Genomic DNA, 26,954 nt, shown 5'->3' with positions numbered 1-26,954 from the left:
ATAAAGAGAGAATGGCAGTATTATCTCTGGACAGTGAAGATCTTCTGGTGAAAAGCCAAATTCATCTCTGGTCAGAAACAAATCTTGAATCATGAGGAGGATTCACATCTGCTGTAACTACAGAGCAAGAATGAATTTGGACCTATACATAGAAAATGGAGACACAAGACTGGACTATAGGCACACCTTCTCGCATGATTTGAAAGGATGGCTGGGCAAGCTGAGGACAGGACAATGTTTCAATGGGTCTATACTGGAGGCAGTGCTGGTGCCATGTCCACAGCACATCTTGCACAAATACTGAGCAAGTCCAAGTTTTCATCACAAACTATCCAGACAAACACAACGCTGCACGTGTAGATCCAATCTATTACTTGCATTAACAACTACTTTATACATGTCGATAAACTGCTAAATGTAATTGGTAATTGAATTGTAATTGAATTAATGTTGCCATGATGTACCTTACTAGAATCATTTCCTGAGCTGGCTTAACTCTCTTAACTAAGAGAGTATCCACCTCCCACACTCAGATTTCCTCTTTATGCTTCACCTTCATTGAAAAGCGCTGCCATAGCAGCACGAGCGTATACAGCAGCGAAGGTTAAATGCTGCTACGCAGAATCATAGGGGAGTAAGCACTGCGTTACGTTTTCCTCAGTGAAAGATAACATGAAACACTTCTTCACACTATCACCCTAGTACATTTCCTCCTCAGTTACAAACTCAAAAGTGTAGAAAGAATCAAACTTAGCAACCAGCCTGATGTTTCAGACAGAAAGTGACATGTAAAGCTCAGTTTAAGAGTAGGAAAACACTCAGGCACTGGTTTCTCTTTACTGACTTCAGCTGCTTTTTCATAGGTCTTACCAACTCTAGGAAAATCATCCACAAAGTGTCAAAAAAAAAACCCCAACACCAAAAACTCAACAAAAAATACAGAAATGACTATACAATTATAGATACATTGCAGATACATGTTTATGTTCTCCACTTTCCCATCCAAAATTATAATTAAACATCTACTGCCTTAATGAAAACTCAGTCTGTACTATTCTGAAATGAGGACACTCGGCTCCCCCCGTGGGAGCACAGATCCACCCAGCATGAATAGCATGTTTAGCCACCCCTGTGGTTTCCATTCCCTAGATTTTATTTGCATTTACTGAAAGAAAATCACTCGATTCACTTCCAGTTAAATATATATATAAGAATATATATACATTTAAAAAAATAGTGGATGCTAAAAAAAAACTGAGTGCAGAAGAGGAGCAAAGAAATTATGCTGGATAGAGCCTGTGCTCCAAAAGAGGCTAATTTCAAGGCAGAATTGTGGAGGATGCTCCAGTCCATGGGAGATGTGGAGTCCCTCATCAGTGACCACCAGGAAGGTCCCATATCCACAATCAGATGACCATCCAGCACCTTCCACTCAGTGACTTGATCAATACATCATCTCCTGCTCAGTTTGAAACCATCCAATCACAGGCAGTGGCTCCCTGGGCAAAGCAGATGAAGAGGGGAGTGCCCTTGGTGCCCTCAGTCCCATTGCTTTCTGCTGACACCAGGTTACTTGGAAGCTTATGCTATAATGAAGTGTGGGTGGGGGGAGAAAAACCACAGACAAACAACCTCTGTGACTATGAACTTATTGACATAAATTTATCTGTTCTTCTTGGCATTTCTCCCTCTTGTTCCACCACAGCACAGAGTTACGGGTAGAAAACACTTTTCCTGAAAAGTTGTTTTTCTCCTGTACATTTTGTGGTGAAGGGAAGACAATTATTGCAAAGAAAAAAGAAAAGAACAGAAGATGAAAGGGCCAGCCTAGCACAATTACAGCCTCAAGTGCTTCTGCACCACTCTTGAACTGCACCAACATAGCATCGTCCTGGCATGACACTGGTGACACCTGTCAATCAGCAGTAGAAGAGACATGAGCAGAAACACCCTCTGGAAACCTACAGGGCCAGGACAGGTACATCTTGAGTGATGGACTGTACTGAGCACACTAGGATGATGTAGCGACATATCCCCCATACCTAATACCTCCAGATGTATCCAGGAGTGAGGAACAATCTGCTGAGAAGAATTTCTACATTTGTTTCATGTATCTTCTCTGCTAGTAGGAGAAGACTTATTTTAGGACTGAAGACGTTGGATGTGACACCAGGATCTCTAAGCCCCAATATGCATCATGTTTATGCTTGGGTGAACCAAACTTCTCATGGAAAATCTTCAGAGTTGCCCATATGGAAAGGAACTGCACTACGTGTAAATCAGGTCAACCAAGGTTTATTCCTGAGGTCTTTTATTACCCTGCTGTGTGAGCTTAAGAAAACGTTGGATCCACTACAAATAACTCAGAATTGATGTAAATAGCTGTACAAACTTGTGGCAAATCAGAGTCTAATGGTTAATTAAACAATTATCATCTTGCTACACTACTAGTTTACGGAAAATAATTAGCAGTGAGATATTTCTGAGCATAAACACCGATGAGTGAAACTACTCTGTGCTCCAGATGAGAGTCCCAAAATAAAACTTACTGCTTTAGTTATAATCTAAACTAAAACCATTAATGTTAAAAGAACTAAAAAAAAAGGTAACAACCTGCAGTAGGATCTGAATAGGGAAAAACTTTCTTGTCCCTGTGAGACCAAGAGATGGATTTGGAAATTTCAGCAGGGCGTAACATTTTATGATCAAAGCATGCACACATGAAAATCAATGAAAAAAGCTGAGATCTTTCTTTATTACAGACCCCATGCACTAAAACAAATACGTATACCCACCTCCAAAGCCAAATTACTTGAGAGATGTAATCATCTCAAAAATAGTTTCTAGAGCTGAATGTGGTGGCAGGGTGTAGCAACCCATCCACTAATTCTATTTGTTTAGCGGTCCTATGCTTTATTCATGTGCTGTCAGCGGGTACACAGGGCAGTATTTTTAACTAAATAATAATATGCAAAAGAATTTACAATGAAAAAAAAATAATCCCACCCACTGGGATGAGCTGCTAATTATAGACGATAAAAATCCTTGATTCTGACCCAGCCATAAATTAAAGAGATTCTTATGTACCATCTTACATTGTGTGAATCAGCAGTGTCTCACAGCACATAAAGCTGTAAGCATGTAAATATTCAGTTGGTGATAAATACATTATAAATATAATATTAGCCCAAGGAAATTAATTCTATGGCATATTATCAAGGCCACTACAAAGTCAAAGAATAGTTTACCAGACAGGTAAACAAGCCAAGCATCAACTGCTATGCTTGTTAATAGAAACAGGAACAGCTAGTGGTGTTGAATTTTTGAAGGATTTGTAGCTCTGCAAATTTTACACTGGTCCTTAAACAACTCTGTTAAAAAAATCAACATACATGACTCACTATTCCAGCACAGAGCTCTGATAGCTTGGAGGAATAGTTAGCAGATACCTCCCCAAATATATTGATTTATATTTAACAGAGTAAATTTTCTAGGAAATTTTGCCTAAATACGTGTTGTTATATGCTCAAAGTTCAAGTAAGTCTCATAGCCTATGTGATACAGCTAAGATAACGATGACTTCCTCTGGCTTTATACTGTGTTAGCATTTTCATTGAAGCAGTAAGCTCTGAACTAATGGGGCCACAAGTGCAGAAAATGGGTCATTTCTCCAGAAGGGAGTCACGATTGCAGGTTATCGATACATTGGACTAGGGCAGGCGCATTGTGCCCAGTGTTTGCACTCTAACAGGTCTCCTGGGGCTGGGCATTGCCAAAATATATAGGGAAATACAGTGCCAGGAATTGAAAAAAATGGATATCCAAGGCTGTAAATCTAGACACCTCAGTGACTTTCCTTCCCAAATTGCCAAGCGGACCCTTTTACCTCTGCTGGAGCTGTGCAGTGTGTTGCACCAGAGAGCACTGAGATTGGGTTTCAGGAATCTGAGACGCAAAGGCCGGTCTAGATCATTTCAATCCCCTGGGATTATCTGCCCTGAGCATATCCTCTCTCTGCCATTATTATTATCTTATTATGTGTGCCATGTTTATCTACAAGAGTCAAAATATTTAAAACAAGCCATGCTATCTTCCAGCACAGCAGAGACTACTGCAGAACCACCATTCACATGGACACTTCTGCAAATTGCACCTGCAGTGAATGTAGCAAAAACTTGAATAAAGATGTCTTTAACTATATAAACTCTGACTTAGGAACTCCACTGATTCAAAGTCATTTGCCAGCTTTCAAGTCCCATTCATAGCACCAAGCCCACAAGATGCACCAGCAGTTCTTCCACTGGGTTTTTTCACCAGGTCCTACAACTGAATTCTTAGCTTGTCTCTATGGTAGGACAATTGGTATGGACCAGTTAGACCTGGTTAACATAGATTTAATGGATTAAGAGCAGCCCTGAGGAGAAACATTTGCAGTTGTGGTTGATGAAAAGCTCAACATGAGCCGGCAGTGTGCGCTTGCAGCCCAGAAAGCCAACTGTATGCTGGGCTGCGTCAAAAGAGGTGACCAGCAGGTCGAGGGAGGGGATTCTGCCCCTCTACTCTGCTCTTGTGAGACCCCACCTGGAGTACTGCGTCCAGCTCTGGGGCTCCCAGCATAAGAAGGACATGGAGTTGTTGGAGCGAGTCCAGAGAAGGGCCATGAAGATGATCAGAGGGCTGGAGCACCTCTCCTATGAGGACAGGCTGAGGGAGTTGGGATTGTTCAGCCTGGAGAAGAGAAGGCTCCAGGGAGATCTAATTGTGGGTTACCAGTACCTGAAGGGGCCTACAGAAAAGCTGGAGAGGGACTGTTTACAAGGGCTTGGAGGGACAGGACAAGGAGTAATAGCTTTAAACTGAAGGAGGGTAGATTTAGATTAGATATTAGGAAGAAATTCTTTACTCTGAGGGTGGTGAGGCACTGGAACAGGGTGCCCAGAGAGGTTGTGGCAGCCCCATCCCTGGAAATGTTCAAGGCCAGGTTGGATGGGGCTTTGGGCAATGTGCTCTAGTGGAGGGTGTCCCTGCCCATGGCAGGGGGGTTGGAACTAGATGATCTTTGAGGTCCCTTCCAACCCAAACCATTCTATGATTCTGTGATTCTATGAACGTGCAAGCTGGTTTGAGCTGGAATCATTCCCATTTTGATTCCAATAGAGTACAGTTTAGTTTGGAGTCTGACTTCATTACAGTGAAACCTGCAAAGATCATTAAGCAAGAGTAGATTTCTTGGCCTGTCTCAGGATGCAACTTTCATGCTTCAATTAACAATAAAAAAAGGATATTTGCAGCAAAGGTGTTGTTCAACAACATTAATTCAAAAAGCTGTCTCCTTCTCTGTTACTCTTAATTGTATTTCAGCCATTAATTGTTTGTTAAAGCATTATCTCCTTGCTATAATGAGTCAACAGACTTCAGCAGGTAGTATCACAATGCATTTTACTTCAAGGGCCAGTTTATCACAACAGTCAGGAAGATAAGGGAGAGGAACCTATTCTTTTCACACAAGTAGTGTCTTAGGGATGAAGTACAATTTAGCAGTACAACATTTGACCCAAAAGATATGGCAATACTTGACAATAGTTCTCTAAACTGGCATTGCCTGTGACTGCACAAATACGGCAGCATCAGGTACCTAGATGAGAAATAGAACTTGCAACCACAGTGGTCTATATATGTATCAGTAATGTAAATCCCAATAGATTCATTTACTGGCATAAGGAACCAAATATTATTGTATTCCCAGAATACAGCAGGGAAAGATTCAACTCTTTTGCTTTTGGCTGACAAAGTGAGGAATCCATTGCAAGCAAGTTATCTAAGCTCTCTCAGAAGCTAATGAAAAGAGATGGGCACTCAGAGGCTGAATCATGCCACCTGTCTTGGACAGTCGTCTTTGAAAAAGGATAAATCATTCTCTGGAGGTGTCTATTCCTTTCCACTGACTACCAAAAGAGTCTAGACAAATAACTTCCAGGCCACTGCATTTAGATGATATGAATCCCACTGAAGATACTTGAATATAAAGATACAATATTGTTTAATTCAATTTATGGATCTCGGTTCTGATCCAGCATCTCTTTTAAACTCAGAAACACCCTCAAGCTATTAGAGTCATTTGCCAGAAAGCGTTAGCACTAGCAACTAAAATTCTGCTGCACCATCCTACTTGTGTCATATTAGTATTGCAGCCTCTCACAGAGATGTTATGTCTTCACTGCCAAAACTGAGAGGTTTTTATAGTAGATAACTAATATATGCTATCCATCTTGCTATAAAACCCTGGGGGAACAAAGCACAGTGATTTCTACTGCAGTGTAGCTAAACGAAGTCTCGCCCAGAGGTGGTGGATTGGGCTGATCGTGTGTAGTTACACTGCAGTAAAAATGTCCTGTATTTCATCTTCACTAGGGCTTTAACATGTTATGGCTTTTTATCTACCTCACTGTAAAAAAAAGACTGGTGCTTCAGGCTGAAAGGACACAGCTTTATTCTCCAGAGTTTATATATATGTTAAAAAACATATATAGAAATAAATATGTCTTATACACACACACACGTATGTATGTATTTTATATATATAATTCTTTTAATTTCCTAGAGTACAGATCACGTTATAGCCAAACTGACACTACTAAGCTGTAAGGAAATGAAAGGAGTTTTGAAACCTGACATCACACAAGGCTGCTGTTCAACAATTTATGTCAGCAAGCGACAAAAAACACAGTATCCAATTGAGCTACCTTCCCTGAAAGATACCATCCCTACTTCTGGTCAGCACTAGCAGTAGTACTCACAGTTCCCAAAATGGAGAGCATGCCGAAAGGCATTTTATGCAGAGCTCTGAACTGTTCTCCATCATGTGTAACTACATTAATATAGCAGAGCTTGTTCAATCTCCTATTTGCATTTTAAAGAACCTAATTAGTACTTTATCAAAAAGCAGTTCTCTTAGGTGTTCAAAATGCTCCCACTGCTTTTGTTTCACATTATAAACAAGATTACTGATTTGAAAAGGAATTTGGTATGTGGATGTAACTTGCAGGGAACTTGATGGGATTGAAACACTAACCCTACAATTTACTAACAAAAATAGCCCACCAGCTAAACCATGCTGCAGCTCTACCACTGGGGAAGAAATATTCTCAGCAGACCAGTACATTACAATTCAATTTTGCCTGTTGGCTCAGTTCATTTGAAAATGAAATGAGAAGTTGAAATTCAGTGGCAGAAAGGACTGATAACCTTTACAAACTTCCACAGGAGAAAGGATGCACCACTTCATATTGCCAAAGGATGAAAAAGGACATGGTGATGTCATTTGACTTTGAACTCCAATAGTAACACAAAGAACTCTTTTGCAGAGAGTCTGCACAAGGTTTACATGTATCAGAGATCTACCTACAGCTTCAAAATAAGCCCTTAGAAATTTAAATGCTTCGGTCCTGAGCATGGGGATAAACAACATGACCTTCTAAAGCAAGACACAGAACTGGAAGCAATGGTTTCACCCCAGATCTTAAGAACACATGGTCCTGCCCATTTTGTTTCAGGTGTTAATGTAACAGCTTATCTAGGTCTGAGCATGGTTTTCTTCTCACAGTTCACTTCTGCTCCAGAAATTGGTTCCGAAATCGGTTTAACTTTCAGGTGATGCAAAGACCTTGGTTCTATACTGGCCAAGGTCACAAATTTTCCAGTGAAGTTATTTGATGAGAAAGTAGCTGTTTGCCCAGGCCAGAGTATTTGTCCTAAATTTTTGCCCAAGTGTCACAGACAGCCTGGGACCAGCAATGGCTGTGTCCCACTCGTGAGACCCAGCACCCCCCGCGGTACCTCCAAGCTCCCTCATTACCTGAATATTAGGATCTGCAGCTCATATTATAGTTATTCATCACAAGACTTTGAGGCTTGAATATATGGAGCCAGGAGGAAAAAAAAAAAAAAAACAACAAAAACACCAGCCCTAAGAGACCAAGGTCACCATTGCTATAGGGGCTTTACAGAAACATTAATTTCATCAAAAGTTGCAGGGTTCAGGAAACTCACTGGGTTTCAGGAAAAGTCTAATATGCTGTCATGGGACCTTCAATGCATTGCATGGGGTTTTGCATGCGCTGACAAACATTCACACTTCTCTATCATTTGCATTAAATTCTACCAGCTCCATCAGTAGAACTGGGACTAAATCTCCATAACACCTTTCCAGACTTGGCTTTCCTAAATAGAAATACATCCCCAAATCAAGGGAGAGCAGAGGAAATCTTTAATTTACAGGTGCACCTAACCAGGGCAGGTGATGGTCTAACTCCCTTTATATATAGCCTGTGCTGAAAAATACCATTAGATTTTTATGGGAATAGCCACATAAAGCATTAAAAAAAAAAAAAAAAAAAAAAGGCAGGCCTAGAACATTAAGTAAGTGATGTCCTTTCAGTGTGAGGTCAGTTTAGGGGCTGTTAATGGAGGAAGAAAGCCCTGACTGTACAAGAGCTGCTGAAGTTTAAAACATTTTAGATACATGGAAAGGATTTTCTCCTCATCTCTCTGTTTTTCTTGGACAGAAAAGCCTGTAACTAAACCTGAAATCTCAGAGGGTTTTGTGTATCTTGCCCTGGTCTCCTGGTGAGCATCTGCACAGCTTCAGAGGTTATTCTTTCTACTGTGTATTCCTTATCAGTCCATCAGAAAGGAAACAACAATATAGACAGTGCTGCCCCAAGGATGAGTCCTCTCTCTTACCCCGTCATTTGGACTCCACTGGAGCAGACAGAAAGCCTCCTTCTGATTGCAGCTGGATATGTATTGGGCTCCACAGCCTAATTTTGAAAGTGCTGAGCCCCCACAGCTCCTGCAAAATCAATGAGGACTGCAAGCGGTGTTGAAGAACAAGCTACTAATAATTTTCAACATATGACAGTATGTTCCAGCTTTTTGCCTGTTCCTATTTCTGTATTCCTCTTTCATTCCTACACTATTTAGAAATGTGTCCCATAGTCACCATATTTTTCCTCTTTTTGTTCTCTAAACGGCACATTACTTTTTCATAAGATGTAATTTCTTCTGCCACTGAGACCCATACTTTTCCTGATTGTCTCAATGTTTCTTTCTAATGTCTGGGACTTACTTTTATTTGTCATGAGTGTAATCTTCTCTCTGCCTTTACAATTAGTTTTACTGTACATCAAATATTGTTCACAGAGATTTCTTGTCTGAAATGCAAGAAAAACTATTACAAGCTAGGGGAGATGTTATCATTCAGCCAAATTCTGTGATTTCAGACAACAATGGCAGTCCAGACATTCATTGCTTTATGTAAAGTGATTGTCCATGTTTTATGATGCTACTATTCGTATATAATGGTTAAAGAAAGAAAGTAGAGAAAAGAAAGGCAAGTGCAAAAGGTTTAATCGATCTCATTTTATTATACCTCTACCTTCAGAGTCCCTTATGAAGGTTCCCAGCAGCCTGTATGAAGCTGCAGGTTTGGAACAGACTCTATTTCTCAGCTGTATCAAAGAAAAGTAGAAGTAACACCATTTCCTGCCACAGACTTGTTTCTAAAACTCTATTGTTTGGATGGCTGTTGGACTGTGAACATGAGGCTGCTCCTGTCTCTCTACAGAGGGCCTCATCCACTCGGTCTTTCTGGTGGGGTGGCCTATAGCAGACCAATGCTATAGTGTTACCTGTCCCTGCCCTCCCTTTAATCCTGACGCATAATCTCTCCATGGGCTCCTCACCCATCCCCAGGTGGAGCTCCTTGCACTCCAGCAGGTCATTGACATAGAAGGTGACACCCCCTCCTCGTGTCTCCTGCCTGTCCTTCCTAAAGATCCTGCATCCTTCCATTCCAACACTCCAGTGTTGGAGCGATCCCACCACATCTCCGTGATGCCAATGAGATCATAGCCCAGCAGGTGTGCGCACATCTCTAACTCCTCATTTTCATTCCCCATGCTACGTGTGTTTGCATAGAGGCATTTAAGTTGGATCCCACTGGCTGGAGTGGCTGGAATTCTTTTGGGTTACTTCACCAGTGTTTCCCTGTTGGCTCCTACTACCTCAGGAGCCCCTGGCTCATCTCCATAAGACTTCAGGTGTGCTGCACGTATCCAGCACATCTCTGAGCAACAGGCTGAGGGCCTTTGCTAGCACCCCGTCCCTCTGACCTTGGCGTGTCATCCCACAGCTTGTTGCAGGCAAGCCTGATATTATCCCCCTCCCCCTTCAAGCCTAGTTTAAAGCTCTGTCAATGAGCCCCACAAGCTCCTGGGCAAAGACCCTCTTCCCCCTTTGAGAAAGGTGAATTCCATCAAGTCTACCAGCAAGCCTGGTGTCAGACTGATCAATCAATAAACCACTTTCCAAAACTATAACAGAGCTAACATCGGTTCTGGGGGAGGGAAGCTACCCGGGTGCAGGGTCACAGAAATATTGAAGTGCTGCCTGGAGGCACTGACAGACTGTATCTAAGTGAAGGTGATGGTCAGCTTGCTCATCCCACCTACCAACGACTCCCTGCAAGATGCTCCCAGCCAGACACAGCACATGTCCGAGGAGTGAGAGCTCTGTCATTACAGCTACAGCCATGAACAACCAGAAGCTAAATCAGTAGTAAAGCAGCAATAATTATGCATACTGAAAAGTCTATTTCAGGAAAATGGAACAGAATCATGAAAAGATCCATCTGCAGTGGGATATTTTTGTTAAACAGGACGTTCATTCAAGGCAAGCAAGCTGTGCTGAAGCCTAGAAGTGCAGTTTGAATGGGAAGAACTTGCCTAGCAATCCATTTTGTGCACACTTAAACCAGAGCATGGCAAAGCACAGGCTTACATTTATGGTGGGAGCACGTGGAGGGTTTTCCTCAGCTTTCTGAAGTCCTTAGCTAATGTTCATCAAGCTGATATGAAATAGCTCTGTACCAAAGGACGTAACCTAGATCTTCCTCCCACTCCTAGTTATTTGTTTTCACCTTTTGCCAGTTCCTCCCCTGGGACAGGAAATGTCCATGTGGCTGCATGGTGACCTAAACCTGAGTAAAAACTAATCCAAGAAAGAAAAGAAGAACATTCATTGGCTCCCTGCTGCAGTTCATGGTGGGGCCACATAAATGCCTATGCTGGCAGATGGGAGAAGGAAGTTAGGAAGAAGACGACTTTCTTTTTTTAGTAGTAGGGCTGGCTTTAACTGGTTATAAAACAGCACTGTTGCTAATCTCAGAATAAAAATATTCATTTCAGAGAGCCAAGCAAAATAGGAAGTTATTTAAATGATATGGAAACTACACAGTGGCAGAATAGACCTGTAGTCATGATCTGGGAAAACAGTCATTTCTACATGATCTGTGGAGGAACTGAGGACCAACCAAGCAGCCACTGCACACTCCCTGAGCTCAAGGATTCCTGCCTGCCAGACACCAGCATTGGAACCATCTTGCTCTAAGCTGGTGATGACTGGACCAAGTGCAAAATCAGATCTGAGAGTTTCAGGAGTTTTATTTGAAAACACAAAAATGCTGTAAGAGAAAAAGGTTATCTTTTCTGTGCTTCTTGGAGCCATAATCCAAGATACCAGGCCATTCTTCAACCCATCCAATGGCAGAGGAAAGTTGCATGACGTCATCAACAGTAAGCCCGTCAAATCTTTTGTCTCCTCCCAGCATATCATCCATGAAAAGTGAATTTTTTTCTTCTTTTTCAAGCAAAAGATAAATCAGTTGGAAATTCTGTCACAGGCCTTTTATGCCTTCACAGGAAACTGCAGTTAGCCAGCAAATGTAGTGATGAAAGGATGTGCGATCCTGTCATCTGTGGCATGAGAGATTGCTAGAAGTTGAATATATTACAGAGTTCTAGAAAGCAACCACTGCAGCTGGGGGAGAAGAGCATCAAGAACAAACAGCAGATTATCAGAGGTGATACCAGCTGGGTCACTGCCTAGCTGCAGCTTTTAAAAAAGCAGCAGTTGTCTGCTGATCTTTTAACAGACTTCCCAAACCATCTGGAAGTGACTAGATTTCCAAGTGAGAATCAAAATGTTGGTAGCTGTACTTAGCCTGGACATACTCTTAAGCAGTCAAACAAGGAATATTCCACTAAGAATGCTGCCTTTGGCAGGTGTGATGTATACATGTGCTAGAAGCACAAGAGTTAGATTATCTTCATGGGACATATAGTGCTAATCAGACTTTAACCAGTCTGTTAGACGTCAGTTATTACTCCAAAACACCTCAACATTCTCTGCATTCAACATGGAGGTGAGTGCCACAGATTTTTCCAAGTAAATGTATAGGTGCACTTGTGGCATGTACCAAGTTCTGCCAGACGACAAGAAGCTATTTGTAAGAGGGCTCTACAAGCCATTACAGCAATGAAAAAGAGCTCTTGCAATAAGACCAAGCAAGACTTGTAACTACTGCTAAGCTGAACTTTTGAAGAACCCAAATAAAGTCATACTCCAACTATGAAAGTAAAGCCAGTCTACAAATTCCCAAATCCACAACTTCTGCTGAACAAGCTAAAAGAATTAAAACTACTACCACGCTCGAGTTCATTAAAATGCTTTAGGATGCTCACTCCTGCCAGCTTGTTGAGTTCCATCTCCTTTCCTATTCCATGATGTCTAATGCAAAGCTATCTAGAAACAAATGCTTTTACAGTGAAATATCAGAGCTCAACAGGGAGTATAAAATGGGGTTCAACAGTTAGGCAAATACTGTTAGGTGGTGCAGAGGTATTCAGATATTTCAGTACTCATGTGAGATTGGACTGTATTGATAAGTGTCTTAGGAACTGTCGGTCAAGATACGGCAATTCAGATGCCTACCCTTTGTCATGGTGTCTGTGCATGAGATATTTTTAATATTAAAGGCCGAGAAAAAACACCTTGCTGTTGTTCTGTGAACATACCATGAACCTGAGCAAAGCTGACTTCAAATAAAGAAATTTCTGAAGCCTTTAGACTATTCTTTTAAATGGTGTTCAAGGTGTTGCCTTGAACGCTGGAAGCATCAGAAACAGAACAGTGGTAGCATAAGACTTATATTTTATGCACTGCATGCAAAAGCCAAAGTCAACAAAGACATGTGCAAATAGAAAAATAAATGTTATGAATCATCTGAACATGTGACCACTTTTATATTTTATCACAGGCCTCATAATATCAACTGAAATCAATGACAAGCCATTAGTTCCAATCAGTCATTGAAACATTTAATCTCCTTGTGTTTGCAAAGCATTTGAGATTCATATGACACAATCATTTGGTCTTCCACACATTTGCAGAGGAACTCATCATGGCAAGGATCTCATCAATCTCACAGGCAACTAAAAACTGGCTGTAGAAAGGGCTACATTATACATGGAAGTCACTACTGGACACAGTCCAATGCTGAGCACAATACTCCTGTAGTACTTCCTTAGAGAATATCTGCTTGTATTACTATTACTATTAGTAGGAAAACAAACAAACAAACAAAAAACCAAACCAAAACAAAAAAAAATAACCCAAATCTTAGTAGTGACTGTACCTCTAAAGCCAAATTTATTTTCAAGCTGTGAAATCTGACTTTTACAGTAGAGCAGAGGCTCAGTAATCGCACATGTACTCTGTGTACTCTGAGGGTGCCAAGTCACGGGCTTCTGCTTTATGGAGCCAGTAAAGAGTGAGAAAGTTTTTTTGAGAATATTTTTGCTTAGCTTTGCAAACTGTATCTTATCACCTGCCTGGCTTAATGATAACAGAATAAGCTCAAATATTATAGCACCCAAAGCACTGCAATCAGTGTCTTTAAGAAACAATTACCTCTGAGCAGGTATGGGTGGTTTAGGTCACCATTAAGTCTCCCTCCATTGAGGTTTAAATGTCAGATGATAGTGTTAAACCCCAGTGCTACCAGATCCAAGCCAGGCTGACAACTTTGTATATGCACTAACTTATCAAATCCAGCTTTAAATTAGATCTGGGTTGAAAATGAAGAAATTGGCTCTCCTTGACAAGCATAAACCTACTATTTACCTACCAAAAGCAGATGCTAGTATGTTTTTAATATTCCATAGCTGCCTGTTGTTATCTCTACAACATATAAGCAGAATCCCTATTTAGGAAGCATGTAGAATCTCTGGAATTTTTAGCAGAATGCATCTCTCCTGCTTTCCTGTGAAAGCATCACCCATTTTTGCCTGCTAACTATAGTCCAGAATGTAATGGATATGTTTGGCAAAAATATCTCCCACTGCCACAATGTCCCACTGAGCAGACATGTTATTTTTCGATTCTGCTATGCTTGCTTCCACAAGATCAAATGAGAGCTAAAATGCTATTAATGCACTTAATGACGTGTTCTTAGCAATAAATTCAGTCAAATATAGCAAGATGGAATGACTCGCTGCTGTCCTGACTAGTCTAGGACAGACTAGTGAGACCAGAGACAAGTGATTCTGAACAGCTGCTGGCATGAAATTCAGTATTTGCTCCCTGCACAACTCTTCACATTTCGGTAGTACAGCAGTACAAGGACTGGAAGACTCATCATTGGTCAATACAACAAAAAAACTTTCTACCATTTCCACTCTTTGATTCGTATGTCTCCCAGGAGCTCACAAAGGATCATGTCTATTAAAACACTACTATGGCTGTGGCAATATATGCTTCTGGCTTAGAATGTGCACGACCTAAGCAGCAGTTTGGCATGTGCCCTCATCACGTCCTCCACCCACTCAGTGGTTTGTATGTTCCTGTTGTATGCAGTGCTGTCATATTAAAATTACAGAAAGTAAACTACAACAGCTATTAAAAGTTTTACCTTCTAAATATGTGTAAGGCATAGCCCTTACAGTGAACTCCTTTCCTGTTCCTACTGTGTTAACATGAAATTTAAAAGTAGCAGACACACTAGAAAACACTGGTCCTGTTCTCTGCCAGGCCTTTCCCACCTCCATCTGATCTCTACATTAATACTTCTGCTGATAGTGCTCTCGCTGTCTCATCCTGTATTGTAAGTCAGCTTCAGTGACAGCAAGAATTTCTTGTTTGCTTAGATCTGATCTAAACATCATGCCCATTAAAAACATTTTGCATGCAAAACAATAAATTAAATAAATATGACAAGACTGCCAAAGAGCAGTTTCCCTGCTTTCAATCTAAGAAAAGACTTAGGGTAGATATGTAACGTCCTTCCAAGCAGAAAAGACTGGTGTACAGAGGAAGAGAATAAACTCTTTCTGATATCCAGTGAAAACAGGACAAAAATGGGCTCCAACTGCAGTGAGAGGGCCTGAGGCCAGACGCTGAGAAGAAGGTGTCCCACGTCAAGGCTGGAGTGAGCTATCTAGGGATGTTACAGCATCTCAACGGAGTCCTTGGATCTAAAGAACACCGCCCAGGAACACCTATGGAAGACCTATCTTCTCTAACTGCTGTTGCTGTGGAGGTCAGTCCTTTGCACCTGTGTTTGCTGCCTTAGTTGATAACCTTTCTTTCTATCCTGCATCCACTTCTTCAAATCCACCTACATTCACTGTGTCCCAAGTACCTGGATACTCAATTCCCCTTGCCACTGTCAACTTCCTTACATCTCATTATTCTGCCTGAGTGATCCTCAATATGTGCATACTATCCACTCGACGTCTGTTCAGCTAATTGCCTCCTCTCTGCTCCCTTCCTTATTAATGTTCATTGATGGTAGTCTGATTCCCTTTGTTCTAACATGGAAATCAATCCATTTAGCAGCCTGTTTTCTCCTTAAAAGTTCCCTGTATCTAATAAAACTAAACCTTTCCATTTCCCTTACTCTTTTAGAGGCTTTATTTCTCCCCTCCGAACCCACTAGTGCAGGTGGAAGCAAACACCTTGGAGACTGACTGCTATCACACTCACGATGAAGGATGCTCCCAGTAATCCTTTATGACCTAATGAGGAGTGGTATGCACACACACGTGGACAGAGTAGGGGCTCAGAAAGCCACAGACAAATCACATTATACTCTGACAGATGGGCAAATGATTTTTTGAGAAGGTGACAAACACAGACCTGGTACAAAACACTGAAAGCACTTGCTTTAGAAAAGGAACATAATAGAATTTCAAAGGAAATTCATATTTTGGGAGTTCAGCAGCTGCAGTAGGAAGTTGTTTAATTTGGTTGAATGTGCCCACCAGAAGGATTTATCTTTTATTTTACCCCAGTCATGCATATGATTATGTAAGAATTTTGGTCAAAAAGACCCAGCTACTTCGGTCTGCATAGTTTATAGTCAAATTCCACCATGACTTTCACTTGTATTGGGATTACAGTATCCATACTCACTTTTATTCATGCTGCAAAAAAAGCAGTCACACCTAGATATTGTTTGGCAATGTCAACTTGTTCATACCTGCTTGAGCTAGTCACTCTTTAAAAAACATACATAAGCCCAGAACATTTTGTTACCACTTTTTTCTTGCAAATGGAGGTCAGAGAGAGCAATAAAAGAGCCTCACAACACCACCTACAAGGTCTCCTTTTTTTTCAGACAACTTATTGTCACCTGATCTCTTCTCTCTGGTATCCAGTGACAGGACACGTGGCAATGGTTGAAGGCTGTGCCAGGGGAGGTTTAGACTGGACATTAGGAAGCATTGCTTTAATGAGATGGTGGTCAAACACTGGAACGGGCTTCCTAGAGAAGTGGCTGATGCCCCATGTCAGGGTTTAAGAGGCATTTGGACAATGCCCTTAATAACACGCTTTAACTTTTGGTCTAGATGATCACTGTAGGTCCCTTCCAACTGAAACATTCTATTCTATTCTATTCTATTCTATTCTATTCTATTCTATTCTATTCTATTCTATTCTATTCTACTCTACTCTACTCTACTCTACTCTACTCTACTCTACCTGACTGTAACACTAGTTCCTGGCCTGCAGACCTCGTCATTGCGACACTGCAATGTGTTACAGCAGCACACAGGGAGTCATCTACTGTCTTTCAAGTTCAGACCTAGGAACCAGAGCAATGTCTCATGACTGTTGGCCCAAAGAACTCTCAGTAACCACAACACACACTACAAAAAGCAGCAAAACCAGGTGACTGGTAGTCACCAAGAACAAGAGAGGGATTTATTAGTGGTGGAAGGAGAAAGGGATATATGATTGCTGTTCCCATTAAAGAGCTGCAGGATACCAGCTATAATGCCATTACAGTCCTCTTCACCAGGCTGCTGGAAATTCAAAGTTCATTTATTCTGTGTGAATTTCACACAGTGATCTCCATTAAAAGTCATTCAGAACATCACCAAGGTTTATGTGGTTGATAGCCAGAGCACTAGTGAACACTAGTTGTCAGTAGAGGGAATGCTGAAAGGCAGAAAAGCACAAGAATCCTTTTGCATCATCCATAGCACGCTTTACACACTCTAATGCCAGAAAATAAGGGGAAATAAACCAAATTCTGGGTATAAATAAGGTATCACCCTTCATATTCAGTAGTCAAAAATATTATGAAATAACTGAACCATATCAGAACCAAAAGGGAGTTCACTTTTTGGTCTCTAGTTGACCACTAGAAGCTGACCTATAGTTAATACTGACTTGAGCAGAAGAACCCAGAAGTGATCACTTCATCATGCTCCAGGTAGTAAAATGACTTCTTACAGAGTGGAACAGAGTGGAAGACACTAAAATAAAGAATTATCAGCATAGAATTATAAGGACAAAAGAAAACAATCACAGCTTTTCATATCTATATGCTAACTGAACCTATTATAATTCTAATTGTGTAGAAAAACTGGGAGGTCTACTTACTTTCACAGAGACGTCTTCTCAGCTTCCCCCGAATTTTATCAATGGCGTTGTAATCGGAGACATGAAACACATGAGCAGACTTAGGCTCTGAAGCAATCTCATCAAGTTCCTCTTTTAAGGCTTCGCCAACACCCACAGCAAAGATCCTAATCCCAGCCTGATGGGCTGCAGTGGCTGGATCCAAGACATAATCCTGGCTCCTTCCATCAGTCAGAAGGATAGCTACTTTTTTAACAGTTCGATCACTAAGTCTCCCACCAGCTTCTTTGGAAAAACTGTAGGTGTTGATGTATCTCAGAGCATCTCCAGTGTTTGTATTACCTCCATAATACTTAATTTTTCGTGCAGCCTCTTTGATCTCCTCACGGGTTTTGTATTTTCCCAGGTCAAACTCTGTGGCTGGACGATCACTGTATCGCACCACACCTACACGGGTTTTGTCTGGGCCAATCTCAAAAGTTTCCACCAAATTAGACACCCACTGCCGAACTTTCTCAAAATCTTCTTTTCCGACACTGGAGGAGGCATCCAAGATGAAGACAAGGTCATAGTGAACATTCTTGCAACCTGCAAGAGTGGCAGAAAATATCACTAAGGGAAGCTGAAAGATGAGTATCAGACATATTAAATATTCCCTAGGCATAGGTCTCTAGTGAGCTATTTGGAGGAGGCAGCAAACCCTCTCCCTATCCTGCAGAGAAAGTGCAGATTCTCAGCCTTTCTTCCTTGTGATTCACCTCATCTGTTTCAGGACATCTACAGTAGATCAGCACACGCTTCGCTTTGAAATGCAAACCCTTTCTCTTCCAGCACTACTAACTGCCTCTGCTGAATCTTTCACCTGCACCATCTGCATGCATATGAACCTATTTTTCTCAAACTTCATTGCAGTGCCTTTGCTCAGGCAACACTCTAAAATGACCTTGGTGGATCAAGAGACCTACCCTGACCCTGTCTATGTCAATCCTGACCATGAGCAGTGAAGCTTTCATGTTTCTTTTTGCATTAACATTATGATTTATTTATGCTTAGCTAGAAGCAGTTCTTTTGCTCAGCATGATATCTTGGTGAAACAAGTTTATAACAAGATTATTTTGATTTTGAGGCTCTCTGCCATTGACTATTGACTAAAGGATGACTCACCGAATACTGGGATGGCTTCCTTGACAACAAAGGGCAGTTGCTTTGTAAGGAAAAAGTTCACTTATCTCCACAACCACCCTTTTGGCTCCAGCCATGATATTTGTAATCTGAGGCCTGTGTAATCCAAAAGGCAAATGTATTTTAATTGCAGCTTGCATGCCCTGGGAAGCCAGACTGGCCATATATTTGTCAGCCGCTTGCCAAGAAAGTAGATCTCCCAGGAGATGTTTTCTAGCACTTTCTGAATATATGCAAGCCAAGAGGTGGTGTATTCATAAATGTCTCACAGGTGCCAAAGATTTATCAATGTAATGCCCCAACTGGACAAAATGTATATAAACATATGTTTAGTTAATTCACTATTATAGACCATAGTCCCTAACAAACTATGAGTTTCATGTTTGAAAGCTGCTCTACAAAGTCAATTTATCTATGGTCACAACCACCAACCATTGTTTCTCCAGTAGTTCTTGTCTCACACTGTCTCACAAAGTACAAGTGCTTGTTTGAACCCATGGTAAAAGGCTAATTTGACCAACCATGTGGAGAACACATACCATGATACAAGACAGAGAGCTGGTCCATACCAGTGCCTGTGCCACTTTATTTCTCTCAGAGTAACGGGGCTCTTCCATGTCCCACTGAACTGGAGATGTTATATCTGTCCCCTAAACTGCTGGCAATTGCCTTTAAACCCTGCTGCTTTACCAGGATCTGAGCTGGCAGCCCACATCTACCCACACATACTGAGAGCAGATCTGTTCTGTCTACTCCTGTTTCACTGAAGGACCCCAATTCCCCCAACTATTCCCACTATGACCATGTTAATAACCTCCTCTGGGCTCTGACCTGGACTGACCAAGTTACCCTCCTTGGTCAGAAAATCTGAGAGTATTTTTGAAAATATGTAACTCCAGGGTATGTCCACCGAGGACAGTTTAGCATTAAAAAGTGACAATCCCACTGTATGGTTTGCATGTTTTCACATCAGACTAGTTCCAGGCAGGTCCCAGCAACTGGATGTCCATCAATGACTAAGACCTTGGACCTGCCACACCTCTTGGTTCAGCCATTCTCGCCTGGAGAATGGCTGAACCTGGCTGCTGCCTTTAAACATGATCCAGACCTTAACTTGCTGACTCGTGTGCCTGGCTTGATCTTGGATCTGCTACATCTCTATGAGCTTGTCTGGGAATATGGACTGTCCATTGAGCCTGGCTGCCATCCCCCAGCCTTCCCTGCTCCCTGGATGGGGGCAGTAGGACAGGCTGTGGCTGGTGAGACCCTGCCCTGCCAGCCCAGGGAGACTCCCAGCTCCTGGCTCCCCATCCCTTAGGAAGTAGTCTGTCCTCGCTGCACTCCCGACCAGAGCTAAAGCACTGATGTAAACATACCCCATGTGGATGTCAGCTGAGAACTAGGATGTTTTCCCCTGGAACACACCAAAGACTATGGAGGTATCATATACAGTTCATCCAGTCAAGCACTTGACAGCCAGCTCAGTGAACAGAAATATGAATCGTGCTACCCAAACCTGGGAGGAATGATGCTTTTGCCGTATTTCCTCACTGAGTTCCACATTTGAGCCTACAGGAAGGTCACAAAGTCTTCTCCCACACCCAAATGTGACCGTATGGTTCATAAATTAGCTCTGGTGCTTTTGATCATCCTGGATCTGTGCACCTGCCCTGAAAAGGACAGGAATCCCAGAACAGCCCACTGCACTGGAATGGAGAGTGTTGGTGGCTCAGCCACATGAAGAGGACTTGCCTTCAGATAAGAGTAAAAGCGTTTTAGGTAGACATTATAATGCTGTAGGGCAATGCTCATGGTATTGTGTGATGGCTGTGAGAGTGGTTGAACACACACCTAGTGTGTTGTGCGTGACGATGAAAAATGAGCATCATCTGTTGCTGTGTTAATTTCCATAGCAGGGCACATCCCAGAGACCCAACCCCAGCACTGCTGTTCCTTCGGTGTCTACGGAAACCAACTATGGACATGGGATTGGGATAATGTTGGAAACAACCCACCTACATGTGATCAATTGGAAACAACCTATCCACATCGTATCATGTTCTGTGACATCATTTTGTGACTGAGGGAACGCTTTTCCCTAATTCCAGAGCAAGAAAGTCTGGCTGGAAACACACAGTAATTCTCTCGAAGGTAATCAGAGTGTGGAGAAGACTGAATATATCATTTGATGTTATCAGATGTAAGTTACATCATTACTTCTGTGTATATCGGCTAGACTTCCAAGTCTAGTTCTGATTTATTTTTGCAGAATATAAAGGATAATATATAACAGTAAAAGGTAAGGAAGAAATCTCCACTCTGCCCCTCCCCTTCATTATTATATTAATCTATTCTGCCTAAAAGAATATTAATTAAGTGAGACTAACCAGAGAATATAAAGGTTTCAGTATAAAACCCACAAGGTACAGACCTTCCTGTTGCTTATTTTAACAACTCTCAGCAGGTGAGATGACTGCAATTAAAAACCAAATCGAACCAAGAGAATGAATCCTGATGGTGTTCAAGGGCAATGAGCCTTAAAACAAGGGGGGGTTAAGGTTTAAAAAGTGATGCCTATTCAGGCAGTATGCAGGATAGAAAAAGATGGTCTTTCAGGATCATTTTCTTAGAGTCAGTGATTCTTTGCTTACAGACCTGATGGCAGTGAGATGAAAAGCTGCTGAAAAGCTTTTAGTAAATATTAATCTGCATTTTTAACACAGTAATATCCACTGCTGGACAAAATTGTTTTCCAAGAATGCTATAATAATCTTGTTTACTGGCAGAAACAGTTAACATTAAGGTAATATGGGAGATAATTCATAGAAAGTGAACTTTCAGGTTTGTAATTACAGGAGTGCTCTCTGGAAGCATAATTCCAGGAGTTGTATTCATCCACTCAGGCACCGAGTCAACCGTTTTGTAATATTGCCATTAAAAACAGTTCACAAACAAGCCATAAGCCCAAAATTATTTAAAGTAATCACAGACGAACATATAAATGGTACCACCATATCCTTCCTTTGACTGATCCACAGGCAGAAAAAAAGATGAGATTTCACTTTGTTTTGTTACTAAGTACTTATTCCTGTTAAACTTTACCCAAAAAACCTTATATAGGTCACATAACAAAACTGCAAAGCAGCCATTCCTTAGACTGAGAGAAGGTCTAAAAAACTAATTTTGTTCTTTATAAATTACCCAAGGCTACTGAATAGCATCTTTCCTAGAAAAAGTCTCCATCTCAAAGTACCTTTGGGCTTTTGTACCAATAAACTGTGTAGGTCTACAAACATTTTCTGTCCTCGAGGTGTAGCATCATTCACAGCCAGATACCTCAACTCTTCCTTCTATCGCCCAAAAAACAACATGTCCTAGTCAAGATTGCCCATAGGAACAGTCCCTGAGCTGCGCCATCCTCTAATGCATTCAGTGGCATCTGGGAGAGGGTGCTCATCAGCACAGGCCAAAAGCCATGCCAGGGACCATGCTAGCAACTAGACAATATGAGCCAAGAGAGGGTATGAACAGTGCCCTGGCCCTGTTTAGCTCACTAGGGAAGTCCCAGATGGATAGAAGATTCACCAGATCTAACGTGAAACCCACCGAAGGCAATGGAAGAAGTGATCTCCGTGCCAGCATGGGGCAGATGAAGCATATCCAGTGTAACCTGCATGTTGCTCCCCTTGCTCTGAGCAGCTGAGCTTACCTTTCTAAGCCCGCAGCAGAACCAGAGACCCTAGGTAAATCATAGCCTCAATCCCTGAGCTATCTCCATCCCTAAGGTCTATTTTACGTCTTTTCAACAGAAAATGTCTTGCCTGGGTTTTATATCGTTTTCCTGCCAGCAATGATAGTTTCTCAGCCACGTAAAAGCCCCAGCAGCTACTTAGCACGAGCGGCACGTACCTGCTCTTTGTGCCTCGATTCGCTCCCCACCGAACACGAGTGTGAGAAGAACCAGGAGATGGGGCACGCGGCATCTTCCCGTAATGGACATAGCTCCTTTCTCACATCAGCTTGTCTTTTCACTGTGGTGAGAAGCTTGCTAGAAATCCAATCCGTAACCTAAAGTAAAGAGCAAGTGTTATCTCACAGAAACACAAACAGAAGTAATGATGCAAGTCATGGAAGCAAGGTTTTGGGGAGTTGTCTCTTCTGCCTGTCATTTTATTTGACTAGGCACAAACTGCTCAGACAAAGAGGCAGGAGTTCGCCTACTTTTCAAAAGCTATAGCCTTTCACTGGCTCTATTCAGTGTGCAGCAGCCTGAATAGAAAAAGGAGAGAGATTACCAGATTATTATACTTTAATTGAGCCCACTGCCAACCACACAATCAACGCACTGGAGTGGAAACCATTCCTGACCTGGCCCTCCCACGCATTCATCATTAGGAGATACACAACGCGGAGCCGAGATACAAACCACTGCAAATCACACACAACCAGTTGTCACTTCACTCATTGCTGCTTTTGGTTCCGGAGTCCCAGAAATGACAAACACTAAAAATACGTGGCTGTTTTCATATACATATTTGTAGCTATCGGTCCTTCTCCATAGGAGTAAACTCAGCAGCTTCAAAACACATCTTTCAACTACTTAGTTTAAAGGAGTGCAAAAGCTCGGGTGGATGATACTCGATTTAAGGTCATTGGTTTGAGTTTACCTTGATGGAAGGTGCTGAAGTCAGATGGTATTGTAACAAGCCAGGCAAAGTGGCAGGGCTGTTAAAAAGTTTAGCTACATTTTCTAACACTAGATCAAGATCTAGATTTTTTTTAAATTTTATTATTTACTTATTGTTGTTGTTTCATTTTTTTTGTTAGACCATAAAATCAATGCAGTTCTACATACTATGTACACATACACAGGGGAAAACACTTTTCACTCTGCAGCTGTTTACTGCTTAAGGAATCATTTTAGAAAACTTTCTCCCAGCTCCTGGATCCATCTTTTCCTCTTTAATGCACAGATTTCTTTGTTCATTTTCTTAGGGAGTTTCTGCTTTTTCTCTGTCTTTTAAGATGCACATCAGCTTCTCGCTGTTGATGGCTGGGTAAAAGAGGCATGAAGGGGACACTGTATGTTGTAGATCATTGCTGCAGGGTCGATTATGCATTCTAGGATATTTCTTTTCAAAGCAATAGGGTTCTGTGGGGATCACAGACAAAATGAATGGTGGTGTCAGCATTTGTTCAAAACCAGTCTTGATCAGTCAAATGTTGGGCCTATCTCTACCATGTATCTCAGAAATAAAGTGCATGTCATGCTGGTTTAGGAAATAAAAAAGGGGGAAAACTTATGTAGTTGTCAAGACGTAGCGGTAAATCCTTATTCCTAGGACAAAATACAGGCTCCTATATTTTCAAAAGTCCATATCATATGCAGACAAGGAGGAAAGCAATATATCTAATAAAACCTGCACCCTGCGAATAAATTTGGAAATATCTGTCAGCAGTGGAACACAAAATGCAAGAAAGAATTAAAACATAAAAAAAAACCAAAAACATGCTTATTCAAGTACCATCCCTAAATGCAAAGGGCACAAGCAGGTGCTGTAATTTACACCTCAGCCAGACGGTGTCCCTATGAGACGGTGAGGTGCTCAGGTTTGAGTGAGCTGGAAAAGGTTGCAGGGTAAAAAGGGCATGAAAATATCACCGTGCCCTACAGCAGTTAGAATTTCCTTTTAAATAAGTACATTACTGAAATACCGATCAGGCAGCCGCTCGCAGAGGGATCAGGTCAAGCATTACTTAAAATAGCTATGGGAGCCTTCAGCCCAAAGTTTTTCCTACCATATATTTTTTTTTTTTTTTAGGAAACATTGTTTTCTGGCACTGGTGATGGAGAGCAGGTTAGTGGCGGCAGCAAGAGACAGGAAACCAGATTTGCCATGCACTTCCAGCGCTGAGAGCTCAAAACGTCCTTTCTCTGTGTCTGTGCTTGCACGGCTGCAAAGTTTTATAAATACATTATTAAAAACAGTCTTTGCCAGCTGCTAACCCACATGAGGATAGGATAAAAGGAGCAGAGCACCCGCTGGTGTCAGTCAGCAGGACGGCGGCGCGATGGACCGACGCTGGCTGGACAGGCAGCGGATGCGGCGTGATGGGGAGCCTCGTGGATGCGGTTCCCTTGGTGCACGCGTGACTTCTGCCCCAGCAGAACGACTCCCTGTGTGACCAGGTCTGAGAGCTGCCTCTCTAAGGTGTCATTCCTCTGCACTCTTTGCCAAAACACTTCCAAGAGCTCATTGCTGCGTTATGAATGCTGAAAGGTGTCTCAGAACAGTCGTTTAGGCTAAAAATAGTGGGGAAAAAACCAACCCCAAATCAAATCAGAACATCTGCTTAAAATCTGTAATTGCAACCTGTGGTGGCTTTAATGCACATTTGTGGTTCAATATTATTCTTGCATTCTGGCCAAAATACATCATTTTATCCATTTTTATAGCATGAAAAATTGAACCAAGCCTCTTAACTTGCAACTACTTTATGCATGGATATATCAGTGAGAGAAAATTGCCCCATTCACATCAACAGGACTCATATCATGGCAAGGAAGTCTTTAAGGGTATTCGAAGAAAGTTTGAAGATAAAGCATTTTCAGTTTTCCACACTGGTTTCTTTCCCACCTCAGTCTGTCACTGTGAGACTGAGCCCAGTTTGAGATTACAGCAGCTGATCAACATCTATTTCCTCTTCCAGGACAAAGGGTCAAAAAGGAGCCAAAAGTGGGAAAGTTTAGGCTTCAGAGTGTTCCAAGAATAAGAAATTCTGTTTAGTTGACCCTATTTCCAAATGGCCAATGTGGATTTTTTAATTACTATTATTTTTAGTTCTGCCTATCACGTGGGAATAATTTTCTTCAAAGTGGCCTAAGTCAATGCACCTCCTTTAAAAATACTTCTTTTTTTTCTTTTTATCTCACAAACATCACTTTGGGATTCCCTTGTGACACGTTTAGATGTATTAAGTGATATTGCAAAAAGAACTGACAAATCCTTATCACATCGGAGTTTATTACCAAAGTGCGGACTCTGTGTCTGAGGCCCTGTTTTTAATAGTTTAATGGGAAAAAAAGAGGTGAATCATTCTGGCTACAGGCAAACATGATGTGGGAATGGTATCCAGGCTGAAAAGCGTGCTGGTAAATGTTAAAGTGAGCTCTCTACGCTTAAAATACAGGCATAGTACTAAGCTATTCATACCACCTCACAGCTGAACAAACAATATGCAGAAGACAGACACAAGCTCTTTATAACCTTCAGCTTCGATATGGCTTTTTCAGGAGGGTTGGTATAGAGTTGTAGGTCAGTGAGCATCCATGGTAAAGCCTCTCCACTTTTGAACAATAAGTAAACACTCTTAGGGAAACATATGCTTATAAAAATCAGCTTTGAAAAAAAAGAGCTGAAGGAGAACTGGGTCTTCTCATCTCAAAAGTATTTTGATATCCTGCTCACTGTCAGGCTTCCCTTGCACTCTTACATTTTGAGGGATTCTGCTTTGTCTTCTCGAGTTTTATCCCTTGAGGTTGGTAACAGAGCTAGGGCTCTGCTTCCCAAAGAACCACATACATATCCAGAACAGAACCACAGAGCTGGGCTGCATTTTACCATGGGGTTTATTCCTGATTGAACCAGAGTCAAAGAATATCCTGACATCAGTTTATTTAGAAAATGAAACCCCTGCCCATTGCGAATTAGAAGATGATGTTTTCTATCCTGGTCTCTCTATCTTTGTCCTGCCAGAGCCTGATCCTGAAGGGACTTATAGTGACTTTGTTCTAACCCTGATTCTCAGATAAAGCCATTACACATTGTTGTAATTCAGGGGACAAGGAGGAAAAACTTGTATGAAAGAATAGAAGCGAAACTGTTTGTTTAGAAATGGCATCTTGAAAAAATAAAAGGAAAAGAAGAGGCAGATGCAAAGAATGTGGCAGAGAAGGAAACTTCATGGCATTTCTAGGACAAGCAGTTTAAGCACAAGCAGTGGAT

The 26,954-nt window shown here is 41.6% G+C and overlaps 1 protein-coding gene across 1 annotated transcript in view; it reads right to left on the bottom strand.

Moving 5' to 3' along the window:
- COL22A1 (collagen type XXII alpha 1 chain) overlaps nt 1-26,954 on the bottom strand; it is a 240,357-nt gene that overhangs the window by 189,638 nt on the left and 23,765 nt on the right. The window contains exons 2-3 of the mRNA XM_075743260.1: nt 22,858-23,016; nt 17,788-18,354 (exon numbers count right to left, since the gene is read on the bottom strand). Of these exons, the coding sequence (XP_075599375.1) occupies nt 17,788-18,354; nt 22,858-22,948 (658 nt within the window). The 5' untranslated portion in view covers nt 22,949-23,016. The remainder of the gene's footprint in view (nt 1-17,787; nt 18,355-22,857; nt 23,017-26,954) is intronic.

This window comes from Balearica regulorum, chromosome 2 (assembly GCF_011004875.1).
Source record: "Balearica regulorum gibbericeps isolate bBalReg1 chromosome 2, bBalReg1.pri, whole genome shotgun sequence".
Lineage (NCBI taxonomy): Eukaryota > Metazoa > Chordata > Aves > Gruiformes > Gruidae > Balearica > Balearica regulorum.
This window is presented reverse-complemented; position numbering and strand designations above follow the sequence as displayed.